Source organism: Anas acuta, chromosome 5 (genome assembly GCF_963932015.1).
Source record: "Anas acuta chromosome 5, bAnaAcu1.1, whole genome shotgun sequence".
NCBI lineage: Eukaryota > Metazoa > Chordata > Aves > Anseriformes > Anatidae > Anas > Anas acuta.
The window spans coordinates 37,894,125-37,914,717 of NC_088983.1; the positions used below are offsets into that span (position 1 = coordinate 37,894,125).

A 20,593-nucleotide genomic window follows, 5' to 3' on the forward strand; every position below is an offset into this window, starting at 1 on the left:
TTAAGAATGGAGGGAAGAGGCATAAAAATGCATTTTATAAAAAGACACAATGCATTTAATGTATGTAAATAAATAAATACAGTGTCTTGTACACGCGTGCATTACTGTGTTTCTCTAAGGCGCACGCCCGGCCCCCCCATGCAGGGTGGCAGGGTGCCGCAGGGGCTCCCCACCCTCTCACCCACACAGCCTGGGTGTTTCTGAGCATCCCAGGGGGACACGAGGGGCACAACCAAGCATGGGGGCCGTGACTCAGCTGCTTGGCTGGGTGGCGTCCAGGCGCTGCTCGGCAGAGATAACCAGCACCACCACCCCACATCCTCCCTTTATTCCAAGCTTTTTGTTTGTTTGCGTCCTCACACGAAACAAAAGCTCCTCCGGGGACTCCTGCAGTGGAGGCCAGTGTGCGCCCAGAGCAGTGATGACAGAGAAGGAGAGGTGTCCCAAAGTAAGTGAAGGAGGGGGTCCCCAAGGGCTACTGAATGGAAAATATGGGAAGGGGGCCATGTCCCCATGCACGCGCTGGGACTCACCTGCACAGCCCATGAGGTGCTGCAGGAGCTTGTAGCACTACCAGCCATGGGGTCCTGAATATTTCTCACCCATGCTGTTGTCTCGGTATCATCTGAGGGTTGGCACGTGGGTATTCATGCCTCTGAGCTTGTTTCAGCTGTAATGGAAAAGCTGGAAGTGTTGAAGCGATGCAGTTGTGGTTTGATCTATTCAGTTATGATTCTATATGCTCTATTGACTGTACATCCTATGGTGCAGCACTACACAAACTATTTCTTGACCTACACCAAAGATGGTCAAAGGGCTGGGGTACATCTACTATGAAAACAGGCTGAGGGAGTTGGGGTTGTTCAGCCTGGAAAACAGAAGGCTCCAGGGAGACCTCATTGCAGTTTTTCAGTACCTAAAGGGGGCTTACAGGAAAGCTGGATGCGCACTCTTTGTCAGGAGATGTAGGGATAGGACTGGGGTTTAAACTAAAAAAGGGTAGATTTAGGTTAGACATTAAGAAGAAATTCTTAGCTATGAGGGTGGTGAGGCACTGGAACAGGTTACCCAGAGAAGCTGTGGATACCCCATCCCTGGAAGTACTTAAGGCTAGATTGGACAGGGCTTGGAGCAACCTGGTCTAGTGGAAGGTGTCCCTGCCCATGGCAGGGGGGGTGGAATTAGATGATCTTTTAAGGTCCCTTCCAACCCAAACCATTCTGATTCTATGGTTTATCCAATTTGATTTTGGGTGTCTCCTTAGAGCCAGGCTCCTTGTTTGAGGAGCTGTTTCCTCACATCATGTCAGGTGGCTGATGCTTTGCTTTAGTTATGAGGTTTACAACGTACCTGCTGGAGTTACCTGCCCAGTTCTGCAAGAGTGAATGTACATCGTTAACAATGATCAGTAGAGCTGTCATTTCTGAAGGGATTTTTCTTTAATTTCTTCTTACATTGGTGTTTTTAGGAGTTAGAGGTACATTAATATGTCAGTGATATGGTAAAAGTTGGCTGGATATAAACATCTAGGAGGGAAAAATTGTTTAATGTCATCTTCGAAGAAGATATAATTAGTACATCGAAATTAGGAAGTGGTGTATAGGTGAAACATTTTTCATCTTGAATTCGTGTTCGCATTAAGTAAGCTGGCATCCAGTAATTCAAAAGTCTAACATTTTTGAATTCTAACGTATTATATTCTAACATATTTTCCAATCATCTGAATTTGAAAATATGTACGAAATACCCATAGCAATGTACACTTGAATTGAAACCCAAAGGTTTCCATGCTAATGTAGTGCTTGTAATAGCTAAACTACTAAATGAAACACATACTGTGCAGTTCTTCTAGCAAAAAAAGTCTGAAGTTTTTCTTTGGGACACTGGAAGGATAAGGCACTTTTTATCTGTAGCAGTGTCTGTCGTGCGCTGGCTTGGACAATTATCAGTGTTATGCAAACTGCTATTAACACTCAGTGTTTCACAGCAGCTTCTCTCCAACAACGATGCATTTGGAGTGATTACATGCCACAGCGTAGTACGCAGAATGCCCCTACTATTTGGTTCCAAAATCTCTCTTACTTTTCCATGCTAACCATTGCCTCTGTTAGTTTCTCCACTGACCCTCAAAGCAGTGAGAGAATTGCTTGAAAAACGTAGCTCTGGTCTTCCAGTGGAGTTTTCAACTACAAAAACAGGAGAAAAGTAGATCACCAAAAAGTGATGACATTTTAAAGGTACTTAAAGGCACATCAGAGTCTACCTCTGGTAAATACAAAGAAGAAATGGAACCTCTGACTAAATACAAGGAAGCAGTGCGAACTGCTTAAACTGACCTTTACTCCATCCCAACCCATTCCGTGCACTGTGAGCGTATGGAGATTGACCTCCGCTTGCTGGCTCTGCCTCAGGGCCCCTCAGCCTACCTCCTGCTCCCAACAGCAAAAAGCCAGTGCATCTCTGCCAAATCATTTCTTGTGTGGCATGGCCATAAGAAGGTGACAGCCAGGGAGGATTAGCTACCTCAAGATGACAGCCAGGGATGATTAGCATGGGGCACATGTGTTAGCTGGTACCAGTGTGGTTGGGATCAGGAAGAAGAGACAGTGGTGGTGTTTCTGTCCAAACACAGAGTTTGTGGTGGCTTTATGTCCTGGCAGAGGACAGAGACAATCCGACCTGGTGTGAAGCCTTTTGATACCAAGTTAACCTATCAACGTTTGTTAACAAATTTGAGCTGACAGAGTAAATTCACACACGGCCTGCATCATGCTGCTGCAGAGCTTTTAATCTGCTCTGTGGAGCGCTGTCATGACCTGATTTTCTGTGTCATTATACTGTTGTGTCATATCACTGGGTTGTCTGAGGTGTGGCTCCTGTCACTTGAGGCACAAGGGTCATCTCGACAATGGTGCTGATCACATCTGCCCAGGCAGTCCCAGCAGTACTGACTGACCACGCTTGCCTGTCAGGTATGGCACAGGTACTGCAGCCCTCCGTCACACACCCTCCACCAGGGTCGATGGTCCTGGCAGTCAGCCACCAGGCCAGCATCAGTCACTGTGGTCACGTCAGCCCTCCTGTTTGCCTACAATACCAGAACTGACAGACTTCATACTAAAAGCATAAAAAGTACTTCAGGGGGGAGATATTTTAAAACGCTCTTTATATATAAAAATGCAATCAAGCTATCAGAGGTAACCTACTGCAGCTCGTTTCCCCTCTCCCCTGTAGGTGGAGCAGTATGTTGGTGAAATTAAAGGTGGACTGAGACCTGCCATGAGAATCACTGTCATAGGGATGGTACCTTCCAATCCCAAGAGGTAGGTGGGGGTCACCTGTTCTCATATGCCCTCCTGCATGCCTTAAATTCGGTTTTCTTGAGTGTCTGTGCTCTTTGGGATGAAGAAATACATACAGATTCATAATTTACGTCTCTATTTTTTCTGCTCTTAAATTGAGAATGTTGAGAAATGATTCACTATTTGGACTTTCTGACTGTTCCACCAGCATTTTCTACTCCTTGCCTTTATCTAAATATGAACTAGAGGGGGGTGAACAAGTGGCATTCCTCTTCCAGGAACAGGTGCAATTCAGAATCCATATCTAGGCTGACTGCTGGTGGCTGGAATCAACACCACTTAAAAAGTTAGTGGTTTTGGCACAGGAATTGTAGGTCCATTGCTCTGTTTAGTCTAGATGACAGCACCTGTGATATCATTACGCTTTTTTTGCATCTTTGGCAATCATCTCCAGCCCTTTCACAAGTGAAGCGTTTTCTATAAACTCTTTTAGGACACAAATTGGAATTGTTATCCACAAATATTTGTTTCATTTCAATCACAAGAGAGGGAAAGCAAAATAAGAAGCCACTAGCGTCCTACTGGAAACTGGAAGAGAAACAAAGAATGTCTTGTTCTCAGCCCTTTCTGCAGCTTATAAGCCTGTGCACAGTCCCTGTAGGAGTCCCACATTTTGGTGTGAAAATCAACAGCTGCCTCTAGTCCTTATAAGCATCTGCATGTTCCCCATGTCCTTTTACAATTCTGAAATCCACAGTCATTTAACTGTTTTCTAGCTTTTCAGTGACTCTGCTCTGTGATCCAGTGGATGCAAACAAAGATGTCGGGATGCTATTTACAGTTAACTTTAGTGACAAATCCATCACCCGAAACGCACGAATTGCTGGGAAGTGGGGAATAGAAGAGAAGAATATTCCCTACTTTCCATTTACAGCAGGGGACACATTTAAGGTAATTTTTGGGGTATTATGCATAGGGTGGAGAAAAGGAGAAGAGCAGGGCTGAAGGCTATGTATATCACCTTAAATTGCTAGCTTTTGAAATTGCCAGGTTAAGAACCTTGGCATACTAGTCTAGTATGGCACGGAGAACAACAGTTCAAGCCCTCACAGGAGACATGCATTTCTTTCTCTAGTTTTACTGAGAGAACTTCCTATAAAGAGTTTAATAGTATTATCTCAGCATAGAGTAGGTTATTTATCATGGGCATTTTAAAAGAATTGGTATACTTTGTGTTTCACTGTCACTATTGCATGAGGTTTCTAAGGCCATGCTGTTGAAATCAGCTTTGCTGCTGGCCTCTAAAGCCCTCCCCTGTCGTTTTGCGTTGCAGATGGAGTTCTTATGTGAACACCAGCAAATACGGGTCTTGCTTGATGGACGGCAGCTCTGTGACTTCACTCACCGCATTCAGCCCTTGAACTTGGTGAAAGCTTTGCAGATCACAGGGGATGTCAAGCTTACCAAAGTGGCTTGAATGAACAGCGACCACAATATCAATATGGGACAGAGAAAAATGTACTTTCCCCTATCAACCTCCTGGTTGATTCTGTTGAACTGGAACTGTCTTTTTCATTTGCTGATATGTTTGAAATACACTTTTTTTTTTTTTTCTAATACATGCTCAAAACTTGCAGATATGGCTGGTCCAGATAGATCAGAGGGCCTCTGCTGAGGTACTGTGTCAGTATCTCAAACTGCAAGACTTATGATGCTATGCAGTATCCAGTATCTTCGTGGTTCCCTCATGCCCCAGACATGGAGCTCAGTCCTTTGTTGTGGCCTGGCTGTTACCCTTGTCACTAGAACTGGGCACTGTGCAGGTACTGAGAATGAGAAAAGGGAATTGGGATACTTCCTTGTGAGTGAACAAGCGAGTCTGGAGAGCCCCAGTGAGTCTCAGATTATCAGGAGAGAACTGCTTGTCCGGGAAGCTCTGCTCAATCAACATGAGCTCTATGTGCTTCCTAGTAGGGAGCAATAAATGTCTTACCACCATCCCTGTCTCTTGCAGGTAGAGTTCTCAGGGACTGAAAAGTTTCAACAGTTGTAGATTTAACAATCTTCTCTGAACCAGCCCTCTGAAATTATACCTGTAGCTGAAATTGCATTGCCCATTTCTGCATCTGATTAAAACTGCATCTTTACTGGCAAATTTCTTTAGCAGCTTTGTTAAATATTTGAAGGCAAATGAGCGTTATGCTGTGATTTCATTGCTGTATATTTATAAAAGAGTCCCAAATATGTGACTGTTAAAATACCATAGCCGCTGGCTTTGTCTCTGTTTTGATTGCTTGGTAATAACACAGGAAGAAGTAAAAAATCTCTTCATAAGAGATTTTTTATTTTTTAAATACATAACTCAGAAGGCAAAAAATCTGTAAAAAGATGGTTCTATGGATAGAGGGCTATCAAATTTCTCTGTGACTTTATGGAAGATATATAGCATGCTGTCTCCAGAGTGGTTTTGGGGACCACAGAGTCTGTCACATAAAGGTACTCAGACAACAGAAGAATTTTGTAAAAATAGAACATTAGCAGGCTGATGTTTCAGTCATCTCATACATTCCATTCTACTCTGGCTCTGTGGACAATGTCTCACTTCCCATATTATTCTAAGTTTAAGGTGTATGAAACCATTATGATCATACACTCCAACTGAGAAAAATTACGTCTGAAGAGGACAGGAGACTCAAATGCATTGAACTTTTTTTTAAATATATGTTTAATGATATCAGCGTCAAGCTTGGTAGACAAATAATTGAAAATTAAATTGCTTAAAGTAAAAAAAAAAAAAAAAAAAAAGGGCAATAATGAGAATTGCTATTAGAGTTCTCAGTCCCCATGGTGCTCCACATAAATGGATTCATGGTGATAAACACGAGGAAGTCTTGCTTTTAGGGCTGAGTGATTTTTTCCACTACAGTCAGCACCAGCCATTGTCTGGAATAACTGCCCTGCCACTGATCTGATACTCAGGATCATGTAATACCATGGATTATTAACAGCACAAGAATAATGTATGTACTGGAGATGAAAATCCTTTGGTCTTTTCTGGCATAACAGAGAGGCAAACAGTAGAGCAGACAGATGGACAAAGAGCCCCCCAGTCTGTTTCCCAGTAGCAATTATCCCAGCACGTAATTGTGACTTAGCACAGAATTCTTTCACAGTGGATCAGGCAGTCTCAGACACCAGGACCTTTCAGACTATGACGCTGTTCACACACCTTGATTCAATCCATGTGAAATAACTAAGTTTATGAGCCCCTTTATAAAGGGGAAAGGAGGAAGACATTTCTGCTTTAGAATAAAGCACAACCTGGATCTGTCAGATATAGACTGAATACTTGTACAAGAGATTCCTTTTTCTTCCATCTTGGAATAGTATATCTCATTGTTTCCTTGTAAAACATCATTTGTCTGTATCCACCTGTCGTCCTTTGTCTCTTGGTTAGACGGTAAATTCCTGGTGGAGAATTATTCCAGATCTGCGTGACTCCTAAGCACCTACAATTCTGGTCTGTCAGGAATTTGCTAGGTGTTATGGAAATACAAATAACAAAAATAAAATGCCAAAGTAAAAAAAAAAAAAAAAAAAAAGCCAGACAAAGGGAACAGGAAACTAGGTCACAAGTGTGACTTTTCCTTTGCCACTGAGTCCACCTTACTCATGTCAGTGGTTTGATTGCCTCAATCCATTGTGTTCGCTCTGCCTTTGAGCTGGCCTGGATATAATAATGAATGTCATTTTTGGTGATGATTTTGAAAAGGTTGCCTTGTACATTGCCCTTCACTCCTGCAGAGAGAAAAATGTGACAGATCAGGAAAGTGCACTGAGAGCTGCTTTGCAGTAGGTAGGATCTTACTGGAGTTGTACACTGGAGAGATGAGCTCTCCACCAGTTTGTGCAGTAGGTTAGATTTGTTCCTGCCCATCTCTGGGTTCCTGTTAGTAAGGAGCTGCATTGTTCTTCATGGCCCTCCATCCTGGACAGCATCTTTTTTAAGGCTCTCTCTGTCTTCAGAAAGATATTCCCTATTTGTGATCCACACATTGTGCTTACTATAATAAAATAAACTGCTTTAATAGCAGAAACACTTACTTGTGAGGTTGAGGTTCTAGACAAATGCTTAAGCTAAGCTTATTCTCTAGCAGAATTGGTTTTTATATTGCTGTCTTTAGGTCTCCCCTACATCTGGATTCTAGCAGATCCAAATGAGAGTATATACATGTGGAGAGGACACATGAATAAAGGACAGCATCAGGGGTGCCTCAAGACTTTGAGTTCAACAACACTCAAAAAGGCATTTCCTCTTTGTCTGTTAACTCCAAAATATTAATCTATATCTTGAGACTTTCTGAGGGGTCACCTGACTAACAACAGTCCATTAAAAAAAAAAAAAAAAAAAAAAGAAAACTCAGGATATCCAGAAGTAACTCTAAAAAAATTCCTTTATGGGACAGCCCATCAGTGTGGGGATGTCTGATGACATAACTTCTCTCACTTGCAAAGGAGAAGAAAAACTAACCCACTCATTCGTACACCCAGCCATAAACACAAACCCACTCCCAAAGACTGTGTTATTATAGCATAGGTATATAAGTAGCAAAGTCTAGAGGCTCATGCTTTACCTGCTGGGACTCCATTGTCCTCCAGAGCTGAGACAAGACAGCCACGAAGAGAAAATCCACCTACTGGCTTGTTTTCTTCCTGCAAAGAAAAGGGAAATGAGGCTTAGCTGCAAAATATCATAATTGGAATAATTTTCCAGACCACCCCAATTATTTTTATGAAGGTGGAGAAGTAATGCCAGTCTTTCTGGATACAAAACATCCAAGTCACAGAAGTCAGAACATGTAATTATATGTACTACTATTTTGTTTGTGCCTCAGATGTTTCTTTGATGTTATCTGGAAAGGGTGGAGACCAATTAAAAGCACAAAAGGTAGGCTAACAATCACATTTCAAACTTATGCACAGTTTTATCAATAACAACCCATATTAAATATATGTATATACACATACACACTTCTGCAAGTTTTTAGCTTGCAACTATTCACTGAGCCTGTATGGAAAAAATCTGACCATTTTCACTAGTAGGCTGGCTCTTGCGTCTGAACTCCAGACTCCCAAGTTCAAGTTTCTAGCATTACAAGGGCAAGTTGCAATGCAAAACAAAACAAAAAATCCCAACAATAACAAAAACCCAAGCCCAAACCCCAAACCAAAAGAGACCCCACACACAAACAAAATAAAAAAACAAAACCCACACAAAGAAACAGGCAACAAAACATGAACCAGGCTCATAATTTCTTTTCACTGATATGCTGTTTGTGTTTTCTTTAAAAATTACATGAAACTTTGCTATAACATATTCATCTTAGTGACCTCTTGGGCTCTGCAGTAGCCCCATGCATGGGGGGCTGATGGATTCACATGTCCTTCTGGCTCACTCTCGTTGTGATGGGTTATATCCCATAATGACAAACTCTACTGTTCCTTGAGCACATTTAAATCTGAGTGCCAGAAATTCCTGTAAGTATTTTGGGATCAACGAGACCCCATTCAGTGTTGTAAAAAGAACACAGGAACTCCTAATAGCAGAATCACTGTCAAGTGATGGATGGAATGTCAGCCCAGAAACACCACAGCCCAGGAAGAACCCCTGCAGGATTGTGGTCCCAGACTGTGTGGGTACAAGCAAAAGAGGAACCCAGTACTGTATGAGCTGCTGCAGGGAAAGTTAACATTCCAGCCAGACCCAGTACAAACCCCTAAACTGCTGCTCCACAGCTAAGGAAAGGGAATCTCAGTGAGGAAATGATAGGCAGGGAACATAGGGATAGAAAATCATACAAGGACAACCTCCTAGAGTAAGGCCAGAGAGGTCTTATTTCCCAGGACATCAACAGAGGAATCCAGGAGATCTGGGAGAGAGAAACATTTATAGCATGACTGTGTTGTCTTTTCATTATAATATTTAGGTCTGGAAGAGGATTTCTGAGGGTACCAACTCCACACTCACATACCTTAGTGGGGTCATAGTAGTGCAAGAAAGCGGGCTCAGCTCTCAAAACAAATTTCCTCACCTTCCAGTTTTTCCTCTTGTGTCCCTGCAAAATGGAAGAATTAATGTTAACACCAGTAAATACCTCCTGCAATTGTCACTTTCCTGCAGGCTCTATGGAAGGTACTGAAAATAGAAGTTTTGCAGACAACAGAGAAAAAAAAATCTGTCATCTTAATAACTCCCAGGATTTTCTGCCTAACATCCTTCTTCATAGATTGATAATTTTTTAGTCTCTCCTTTCTTGTACTGAAAAGTCACAGTTCCTCATACAAAGATCCAGAATAAAAATGTGATCATGCAAGGCATGCAGGTTTCCTTCTGCAGCTGGCTGTGTTATGCTGTGAACCAATGTGATTGATCCTCATCTTACTTGTGGCAAGGGCCTAAAACTAAGTCTCGCAGTCTAAGAGTTGGAATCCTGTAAGCAATTACCACTGACAGGTTAATTACACTTGAAGAAAACAGGACTCACCCCCAGCAGAGCATCTGTGTGTGCATGAGTGACTGTCCACAAATTAATGCCTACTTCATGCAAAAAACAATCTTCCCAGCCTTGAAATTTGGCCATGGCCAGCAGAACATCATAGCTGCTTGCACAATCCCAATGGGATAGGTGTGATCGGAAGGACAGGGGATCCACTTGGTGTGAATATAACAGCTCCGGTGGAGTATGTGTGGGACTTTTGTTTTCAGTATTATTTTATACCTTTCAGTACGCACTCAATATATACAGAACATCCAATGAATCCTGCAGTAGCAGCAGTTTCCATAGCTCACATCCTTACAGCCACACACTCTTCACTTCATGATCTCTGATAACCATGTTGATGGGCAATTTAAGTCTGCTGGGCACAACTCCCCAGCCATGCCTGTGTAACTCTCATTCATTCTCCCTGCAGCCATAAGAGCTGTCATTTTTCTTGCTTCACAGTGAAGGTTCAAAGACTGTATTTACCTGTTTCACTAAGAATCCTTGCTTCACAATCATGCCACTTAATTCAGAGATGTTAAATTGTAGCTCTTCCTTGGAGCTGAGCATTTTCTTACTGCTCTCAGCCTGCAAACACAGAAAAAGATGGCTCCACTTTTATTTTTAATCTTAAGGACAAAGTTCTGCATTTGATTTTCCTTGAGCTGTTTTTAGTGTTTTGTTTTTTTTTTCCCCCAAGTGAATTCTCTATGGCCTCTGTTAAATGCAGACACAGCAGTGCCAAGGGCTACTTTTTTAATGCCAAATTACCTTATTTGTACATCCTTCCACATCCATGTAGATTATTATTATTATTTTTACAGCAAAAGTACAAGCACTAACACTACTGAAAGCCCAGAGCAGCCCCTTTAGTGCTTGTTTTCACAGCTTACATATTTTGCCTTTGTGTGCGTGCTGTGTGTGTCCTGCTTCAGCACTGCCTCAAACGAAATGCATGACCACAGGCAGAGGAGCTGCCTCTGCTGGCAGCCACACCACTTACAAACATGTACAGCGCGGTGGAGTCGTCGAGGAACTGCTCCGAGAGGTCGCTGTAGCGCATGGCCTCGATGCTGCGGGTTCCCACGGGCTTGGTGAAGTTCTCCTCCATCAACATGGAGGCCAAGGTGACGGCCTCAAACCGTGACACAGCAAAGTTGTTGGAGATGAGCCAGTCCACCAGGGCAGAGCCTGCAGGGAGAAAGGCAGCTCTCAGACCAAGGCAACCCACTCTTCCAAGGTGAGACTAATGTCTCCTGCCATAACAGGCCTTCCTTTGACGAAACACTTTGGCACCGTCACAAAGGTTGTCAGTGAAGTGCAAGGTTGACTGAAAGAGTGGGGTCCTATGTATGCTTCCATATATCCACAGAGCAAGAAAGAAAGGTGTTGGAGAATTCAGCTGCACCAGTACTTTCCAGTGGGCCATAACTGATCCCACCATCAAGCCAGTGCAGTGGCTCCCTTGTCCCAGCAATGTGGCATGTCAGATGTGAGGAAGTCCTTTGTCTGCGGCAGGCATACCTGTGAAGGTCTCTTTGTATCTGTTGCCTTGCTCCAAGTTGCGGGTCAGCTTAATTCCAGTACTGCTGTCACGCATTTTATCCACTATGTGGCTGTAAAAGAGTACACAGGACAATGTCACTTTAACAGAAAGTCAGGCAGAAATTGTCACATGCTTCTGTCAGTGCCCAGGATGTCCTAATGATTACCAGCATAAATCCTGGAAACAATCTGGATTAGTTTAGTCCTGAGTTTGTTGTAGGAAGACTTTATTCTCCCAATGCACAACACTAAAAAAGATGCCTCACGATGTATCTTTTATTTTAAAGCACTTCAAATTGGGCTGCAGCCAGACTCCTTTAACCATCTCAACACAAATCAAATTCATATCATTTTCCTATTTCTTAATAGAAGTTCTCATTTAACATGATGCACCCTGGAAATCCTAGCCTGGATTCTGGCTGTCAGCTTTGAAAGCTCACCAACATGGCACGCACAGTTATCACAGTCTTGTTGTGACTTACAACTTGCAAGGTAATGCATCTCAGTCAGAACACCTCTGCAGCTGGCTAGCTGCCTTCAAGCCAGCAGTGGCGTGCCTGTGCAGAGCCCCTAGACACCCAAAAATGAGGGTCAGGAAAAAAAATGCATTCCTGTGCCCTGACAAAAGTGTGTGCAAATCCCGGACAGAGCAGCCAGTATAGAGGCTCCTGGCCATGAAGGAGCAGATCTGTGCAGAGAGAAGCTTCCCTTGACCCTCCCCATCCAGCAGCTCAGGTACTTTGCAGACTACAGCGACAGTGGAAGATGAAACTAGAAGCACTTACTGCAGGCTGATATTCTCCAGCAGTTTGAAAGAATTCTTCATTCTGTGAAGCTCTTGCACCTGCACTGGGTGACCAGCATGAATGGCTCCAGTGATGTCCAAAGCCCAAGAATCTCGCTCCTCTCTGGAGCAACATTCAAGGAAATAGTCTGTGTTGGTTTTTGTCCTTAGTTTGATGAGTAGCTGTGGAGAGAGAAGTGCAAAGCAGTAATAATATTTAGCATCAGTAATAACATTTAGCTCTTGGCCTCCACTCGCATTTTGCTTCTTTCACCACTAGCCCAAGTGACAAATTAGTGAGATATGGCATCCCTCTGGGGGTAATACTGGCCTGAAGGATGCTGGATACAGCTCATTTTTTTGGGGAGATTCTTTTATCCTTAGATCCCTGGGTTTTTGGTTACAAGCACGGTTTGTATATATGGAGATAGTAATTCTTGAAAGAGAGCACACTGCCCAGAAACGGGATGACACAGGAGCGTGCTGCTGACTGTGGAGTTTTCACATCCAGATCTCTTGCTTATCAACAATGAAACTCTCACTAGGCTCATTCTTCCATGAGATGTACTGAAATAGTCAGCAATTTACATAGTCATTTCCCTTCTGGCTCTTCTGAGGGGAAGTCTGCATGACTGCTGCCCATGGCTGAGTGGAAAAGCCCAGGAGGCACTTTCCTTTCCAAAGCCTTTTTGCTGCAAACTTTCCACAGCAGTGCGGACCCACTGGGAAAGGAAAAGGGAGTCTGACCTGTCTGCCTGAGAGCCCTGTGTGAATACAGACAGTGTTTACAGCCTCTACCATAGATGATAAGCTGTCTTTTCTCCCCATCCTTCTCAGGTTTAATTGAGCTGCTCGTGTCCCCTCTTCACATATTGTTGGGATGATGCATTTGCATTTATTCTTCCATGTGTGTGAGGCTTTTTTTTTTCCTTTTCTTTTCTTTTTGCTAGTGACTGCACCTCAGATTTCAGCACAGGGAATGACAAAGACACAACGAGGCAGTTAACTGCTAGTCCTGGTTACATTGCAAACAGCAGTTTCACTTTTAGTAAGGCCTACTTCTGGTAGCACATGCCTCAGTGATGTAGTTATAGAAACCAAATAAATCAGAAGGAGAGGAAAACACAAGAGAGAAATTAGAAAGCGAGTGTCAGCAAGAAGGGATACATTTTTCTAGACATACCGGTCTGTTCTCATATTCCAAGCATGGACAAGTAATAGTGCAGCCATCCAAGAGGATCCTGCCCTTTGGAGAAGACTCCTTCTTGCCTCCTTCAAATTTATAGTACAGGAGCTTATCCTGAAGCAGAACGAACCACCTTACTTTCCAGTTATGAACGACATGTCCCTAGAAGGGAAGAAATGCACATATTAATAAAAGCATTGAAAAACGTGTGTTTTCTTTTTTGTTTTCATGTAAATACCATAAGCCAATAGGGAACCATATGAAAAGAAACATGAGAAGTCATCGTCAGTCCTGATTTCAGCTCTCCCTGAAATACACATCTTTAGCAATGAAATAACCCAGTTCCACCAGTGTAAAAACAGGAAGCAAGAACAGAAAGGTGCTTTGCTTTCTCCAGCAGAAACAACATTCTTGCTGGCAAGAATTGTTTCTTGCAAAAGCTCATAAGAATTATCTCAAAGAGCCGTCACTTGGGTGCGTGCCTGCCTGCTGACAGCAGCGGGCAGGAACAGGGCTAAATCTGAATTAGTGAGTGCGTCGGTGTGCTCGGCAGCTCTAGAAGACAAACCCTTTCTCTGCAGTGCCCTTGTTTTGTTCATTGTCATTTTGGTTGTGGCTGTAGGTGCCAAGTGGTCCAGAGAGTGCTTTGCTGTGTGACTTGGCTGTTCTTTACATCCCCTCCTGCTGCCAGCTGGTGCTTTATTTCTATCCTACCTACCTCCAGCTTCCTGGGCTAAAACGCTCCCTGTGCTACTGTTTTTTTGGCAAATACTCTCTATAATGGCAAAAGACTGAGCAACGGCTGCTGTCAGGTACATCCTGGGTTATATGGAACAAAATACCTCTTCCTTCCCCTCCATAAACAGCCCCCGGCTGTCTTTCACCCAGCTGCATGGGAGAGCGAGCTGAGCGAGGGCTGGCTTCGACAGGCTCGGTCCTGTCCTACGGGGTCAGGTCCCGCCTCATGGTGCAGGAGCTGCCTTGTGTTCCTGCAGACGACAACGGGAGCATCACAGCCCGCAGGCAAAGCCCGGGCACAGGCAGCTCTGACACCTGGGAGAGGTGGGCATGGCTAGGAGGAAGGAACATGCAAGGTCCAGTCGTGGCAGGAATCAAAGCTCATTAACTTGCTATGAGTAAAGGGGAAAACCAGCAATTTCCACAGAAGTGGGGTAATGAGTCTCTAAAATCCAGGGCATGTTAGTTCTAACGTCTGCTAGTCTATACTCAACACAGTTAATCTAGCTTGGTTTTGTTCTTCCCTTCACCTTCCCCACTTTTTTACCTGATGCACACTCCCTTGTCCACTTCTCCTTTGCTACGGTTCTTTTCTTTCCTTCTCAGAGATTTCCTTTTAGAACATGACATTACCTTTTTTTCCTTCAATTTTACCTGTCACACATTGCACTTATACATTATAATACGTAATTCAGTCATTTGTCATGGATTTATACTTCCTCCTTGCATCTGCTCTTCTTAAGAAATCCATTTCCTTTACTTGATCCCATCCCTTTACTTTTTTTCCCCCCCCCTCTGGATATCATTCCCCCTCATTCTCCCTCAGTGTCCTTTATTCATCTCCTTTCTGGCCTCTTTTCTATCCAGCTGCACACCTTGGTGCTGGTGCACAGCCAGCCAGCAGTCACAGCTCAGCATGCTGACGACACCCGTTCCTCGGCTTCCCCTCTCCAATTCGGTAGTCACATAAGAGACACAGAAGACGACTGTAGCCCAGAACCCAGAGCAGGAGCTGGGGCTGCTCTGCCCTCTCCGTGGAAGGGGCAGCAGGGCATAGCTTGGATTTCCCGTGCCCCGCAGCCGTGAGCCCTGCCAGGAGAGCTCCCGACAAGAGTTACCGCCGCGGAAGCACCAGAAGCAGATACGTACTGTAGGAAAGCATTTCCCAAGGCGTGGCAAAGCTTTGAACAAACCTTTGAATTGCACTTCAAGTGCACAAAGACCATATTAGTCACTGAGGCGGACTTGGTACGGAAAGCTGCTCGTGCCCCCTGCACCATTGCCCTCTACTAACCGATTTGATCCCCTGAGGAGAAATGTTGGGAAAGGCTGAAAGCTGTCATGCTGTCTTTCAGTCGATTTCTCCACATTTCAGCTGAAAATTTCTTACAGTGGAGCTTTTGGGGTGTGCAATAAAAGTTGTATCAGAGACATTTCCATATTCATATTGCCCTCACCCTCTTTAAAAAGAAAATCTCTTCCCCATCCTCTCACACACCCTGCTCAGCTGTCTGCTTAAGAAGGCACAAACTGTCCTGAGAGACTTTCCAAACATCTCCCCTCTGCCCACCCTCTTGTGGCCACTTTCTGTGGTGCCACGTAGCCTCTCACCAGGTACTATTACTTTTGTGTGCCCTTTGCAGAGGTGTGCCCTAGGTGCAGATGTACTGGCTTTCCAAAAACTGAGGCAGCAACACTGATAGCTCGCTCACTTTCCTCTGGGCAAACGCCAACATGGGGAACTGGAGGGAGGACAGGTAAAGCCCGGAGCTTCCTCCACAGGAGCCTGTAGGGATGTGGAGGAGCTCCTCAACCCCTGTGCTCAATGTGCTGCCTTGCCAAGAGCCCTGGCTCCATCGGGTCCCCTCTCAGGGGCTGTTTCCACCTTTGGAGAGCATCGCGCGCAGGAGCCCTCGCGGCGCTGCTGCAGCACCTACCCGTTTGACGAGGAAGCCCTCCTTCAGGACTCCAGCTGCCTCCTGCATCACGGCCAGCCGGCAGGAGAGATGAGCCCCCGCTGAGAAGAACCTGATCCCTGGCAGTCTGTCTCTCTGCACGTGAGGAGTTCAGGCAAGCTCATTTTTCTCCGCGACCCTCCTCCTGCGTGACGTACTCTCCCTTCCCTTTTTTCTCCCGCTCTGTGAGACATTAGTTAAACATTGAGCTGGCTCTGATACATTACCTGCCCTGCGGGGAGGAAAACAAAGGGAAGTCTAAAAAGGATCTCAAGGGGATTTAATAGAATTCAGTATAGTAAAAAAGCCACCCTTGAGTGAGTAAGCCAAGGTAAGCAACAGCTTCACGGTGACAAAAGAGGTGAGACACAGGAACTGCATGGGAGGGAGAAGCAGAGTTATACAACTATCTCAGAAAAGTCCACTCTGGCATAAAATTTCTCATCTAATAAGCATATCTTCTAGGGGTTCTACAGATCAGAACACCTCGAGTGTAACATACTGATTATAATTACAATGAGAATTTTACAAACCTTAAAATAATTTGATAGTAATTTATTTTACCAAAGAAGCCCAAATGTCTCCCAAAGCCCACTCTACTTTCAGTGATCCCAGGACATGTAAACCAAAATTCCCAGATAAGCCTACTTCAACTGAATATCCTAAATCTCTACGTAAGCAACTACTTGGGTTTTTAGAAAAGTGGTTTGATAAATAAGCGCAGTGCAGGAACCTCTTGAAAACCTTGAGAGCTTTTGAAACAGTGCCTTTTCTGTGCCTGAATATGAGCTCGAGGTGTTTTTTTATTATTATTATTTTTATTTTTGAAAACCTCGGCCATGATAAATCTATTTGATAAGTCTTGAAGAAATAAGCCAGTGTTAGTAACTATTGCAGACAGAGCTGCTGTGCATAGTCTTTGCTGTATTGTTAGCATTCCATGACTTGCAGCCAATTTAAGGTGATATATGTGGATAAAGCTACAGACTGTGATAAGAAAAATGACGTACAGTAAAACAAATAACAAAAGCACTTGTTGCTATGCACCCACAAAAAAAAGAGTCCAGAGTTCTTAGGTAAGACAAGTTGACTCACGTATCTCAGTCTTTGCATACTGGCTCAGATTACTGGTCATACTTTCCTGTATTGAGGAAAAGGAACAAGCAAATCATTACCTTATCTTTATATAATTTTTCTAATTTCTAAGGAGTAGAGAGGAAGAGTGAGATACCAAAAAAGGTATTCAAACATGACAACATGCTGGAGACTACCCAGAGAACAACTCTGCATAGATCACGAGAAATACAGTGTGTAACTGAAGACTTTTTTTTTTTCTTTTTAAATCCATTCCTATATAAACAGAGAATATGCTAGCTGAGGTTTCAGAAGCAGCCAACCCACATGAAGTGCAGAGCTCCTGCTATACTCCCTTTGCCACTCTGGAAAAAGAAGGCAGGCCCATGACAAGCAGTTGTGTAAGTCAGTTCACATTTAGCTGGTTCTTCAGGCTGTTTGAACTGAGTTCAGTAAGCTTAAAAGGACACCTACAGGATTAGTTTTTCTTACAGGTACATCATGTTCTCAAATATAGCACTATAAATTTTCACACAGAAAAATATTTATTTTTTTATGACCTGAAATTAGAAAGTAACATTTTTATCTTTAAAGAATGATCTGTCTCTGTGTATATGCATAAATGTATATACAAATAAAAGTATGTACAGAAGCGGAATCTTGGAATCAAAACTGAGGAAGTCAGCAGAAAAAAAAAGTTTAGCTCACTGAATGCCCCATATATCAGAATTAAACTAATTCCTCTACAAACCTGCACTGCTCCACCACTGTTAAACTTCAGGTAATAACACACGAACAAGTCACAAAAGGAAGCACACAAGGACATGACCAATACTGAATCAAACAAAAAAAACCTTGAGTCAAAGTAGACAAGATACATTAACACCACATTTGTTTCCTAGACTGGCACACTTTATACAACCAGCTCTGGGAGTAGTGTTCCACTGCACCGTACTTGAGGTTTGACTTCACATTGCTTGGCTTGTTACTGCAGGCAATCCGTAACAAGGTGGGTCAGGTAATTCCATGCTAGTGAGGACAGGCAGAAGCTTGCAGGGGGCTCTCGCTCAGACAGTGATCTCAAAATTACACAATAACCAGCCCTGGTCGAAGATCTGAGCAAGTGAGCTTTTTTTTTTTTTTTTTTTCTCCCCAGCATGCAGACCACCCACAACACTACAGAAGTTTCTTGGCAAAATTACTACTAGCAATGAAAAATTTTATTCTCAAACTGCTGGTGAATTTTGAAGCAAAATTTCCCTAGCTGGTCATTAAACAACAGGTTTTGTATCAGGTTTATTTCTTTCTTTTTTAAATACAGATTCTTTTTTTTTTTTTTAAAATTCTTCAATGCTTCTAAGCATTCTTTCAATACTTGGGATTTTTGTAATGTACACATACCCACCCCCCATTCTATAGAGGTTATTCAAGGCTAACAAACTGCCCATATATTACTCTCTGAGGTTAAGTAAAAACAGATTTCTTGGCTTTGTAGGAAAAGGGTCATATACCGTCAAATGAGTCAGTAGCTTTGGTCTGTCATATTCAGGTATGTGCTGGGAAGGCAAGTTCTGGCTTTCAAGTCTTTTGGTAGAAAAGGATGTGCTTCAAACCATGTAAAACTAGAGAGCTATAGAAACTAAGTCTTTGGTGGGAATTGAAAACCACTGAGGAGGACTGTTTCATCAGATCCATTTTAACAGGGTATTTCCTAAATGCCAGCATAGTGTTTTAACAAAATAGTACAGCTGAGCAACTGACATTTTTTTTCCATTCAAAATGACCCCAAAATACTTTACGCAGTACAGAATTTGCATCAGCATGATTAGGAATAGCTATCTGTAGACTTCAGGACCACAGACGCAGGGTTAACTGGAAACACAGACTGTGCTGTTTCATTACTCATACCTCCAGTTTAGTCCCCCACGAAGCTAACAATCCCTGATTAGGAGAACCTGCCCAAAGGACAATCCCCATTGCATGCTCTACAATTTGCATTAATATTACAATGTGAACAGCATCACATGGGAGATTACATATATTCAGCTTTTCCAAAACAGCTTCTTTAAATGTTAGGACTTTGCCCTCCAGTGTAGGACGCCATTAAACCCGTAGTTCCTTTAGGGGATTAGGGATGAAATAAGATGAAAACAAACCACATCAAAATAAAAACTAATGAAACATTTCTAGATATAAGTTAAAGACAAGCGTTCAAGGGTATTCTGATGTAAGAGCATTTTAAAGTTAACTGCAGAAAGGTGGCAATGTTTGAAAACAGCTGTTTAACTGTATTCCCTGGATCAAAGATTTATGAGAAGTTAAATACCAAAGTGCAGATCCGGCTACAGAGAACAACATGCCAATTCCACTGCCTCTTACTGACTCCACAAAGCTGTTCACACAAAACCTACTACATTTATTAAAATGCTTTGTAGGCAAACACAGTTCCAAGCACAGCAGACTGGCTGCGACAGAAGGTATCAGCTCAGTTTGTGCTAAGGACCCTTAACTCACAGTTCACAGGCTAGCAGTCCTTGCAAGCAGCCATCTCAGGGCTCCTTCTCCCAGCTACTGCAACACATGAGAAATATCCAGTTACTGACAGAAATGACGCTCCCCTATTAATGCACCAAGGCAGCTTTTAGAGACATTAATTGTAATCCCCTGGTAACAGTCTTAAGTAAAGAGCAAGACCGGCTCATTTTCAGTGCCTTGCTTTACAGAATTATTTTGGCATACAGATAACAGAGAGATGTTTTAGTTTTAAAAACTTTGTACTTTTGTCAGAGTATCCACATATTACATGAATGTTGAATGCAGGTCAATTCACTGTTTTGGTGAATTGGCCAAAATGGAAGAGATGTTCATAAAAACTAAACCGAAATTATCATTGGAAGAATACAGCTTCAAACCCTGACAAGGCTGTCATATGTAACTTCTAAAAATAAAATGATTTGATAAAGTAACCATAAAAAACACTTTGTGATGACATGCTCAGGTATTTTCCAACATTCTGCAAAGACTGGAAGTTACCTTTTTGGCTTTACATAGTAAAAGTTGGGCACATGAACTTTTCTGATAATCAAGCACTTATTTCAATACACACACTTTGTGAATGTCTTTTCTAGCAACACCTTGTAGCAATGACATTGTATTATGGCAACATTAAGAATTCCTACTTTACTAGCAGCACAAAACATTAAAAAAAAGAGATAGGCAATATAGGCTATGACTGTGAAAAAGATAAATCCATTTAAAAATTCAGTAATTTGGAAAGCTTACTTAAAATAGAACTTCCTCAATTCCCACAGACAAGGACAAACAGGATTTTTTCACTGCAACATGGAAAGCAGATCTTGTTTCTCCTCCAGAGAAGATAAACTGGTTGTTTATAGAGTGAATAGCTCAGTCCAATGCAAACTAGATCTAGGGTAGACAGAACTGAAGGTCAAGCAACAGTGAGCTTG

At 42.9% G+C, this 20,593-nt stretch overlaps 2 protein-coding genes across 3 annotated transcripts; one reads left to right on the forward strand and one right to left on the reverse strand.

The window, feature by feature from the left end:
- Positions 1-319: 319 nt before the first annotated feature.
- On the forward strand, positions 320-6,904 carry LOC137857557 (galectin-related protein A-like). Its single transcript, XM_068684219.1, has 4 exons — positions 320-448; positions 3,235-3,323; positions 4,079-4,253; positions 4,636-6,904. Exons 1-4 carry the CDS (start codon positions 422-424, stop codon positions 4,777-4,779), a joined length of 435 nt encoding a protein of 144 aa, XP_068540320.1. The 5' UTR covers positions 320-421; the 3' UTR covers positions 4,780-6,904.
- PLEK2 (pleckstrin 2) lies at positions 6,072-20,564 on the reverse strand. Of its 2 annotated transcripts, XR_011097136.1 has the most exons (11): positions 19,641-20,564; positions 16,035-17,193; positions 13,357-13,521; positions 12,175-12,356; positions 11,369-11,460; positions 10,848-11,035; positions 10,331-10,432; positions 9,335-9,418; positions 9,171-9,232; positions 7,937-8,015; positions 6,964-7,100 (listed from the first exon to the last, which is right to left on the reverse strand). XR_011097136.1 is itself a non-coding variant. In XM_068684217.1 (10 exons), the coding sequence occupies exons 2-10, from the start codon at positions 16,080-16,082 to the stop codon at positions 6,973-6,975; spliced, it is 1,068 nt and encodes a 355-aa protein (XP_068540318.1). In that variant the 5' UTR covers positions 16,083-17,193; positions 19,641-20,564; the 3' UTR covers positions 6,072-6,972. The 2 variants fall into 2 exon arrangements, 1 of the variants encoding a protein (XP_068540318.1); XM_068684217.1 differs by lacking the exon at positions 9,171-9,232 and having other exon boundaries at positions 6,072-7,100.
- Positions 20,565-20,593: the final 29 nt, after the last annotated feature.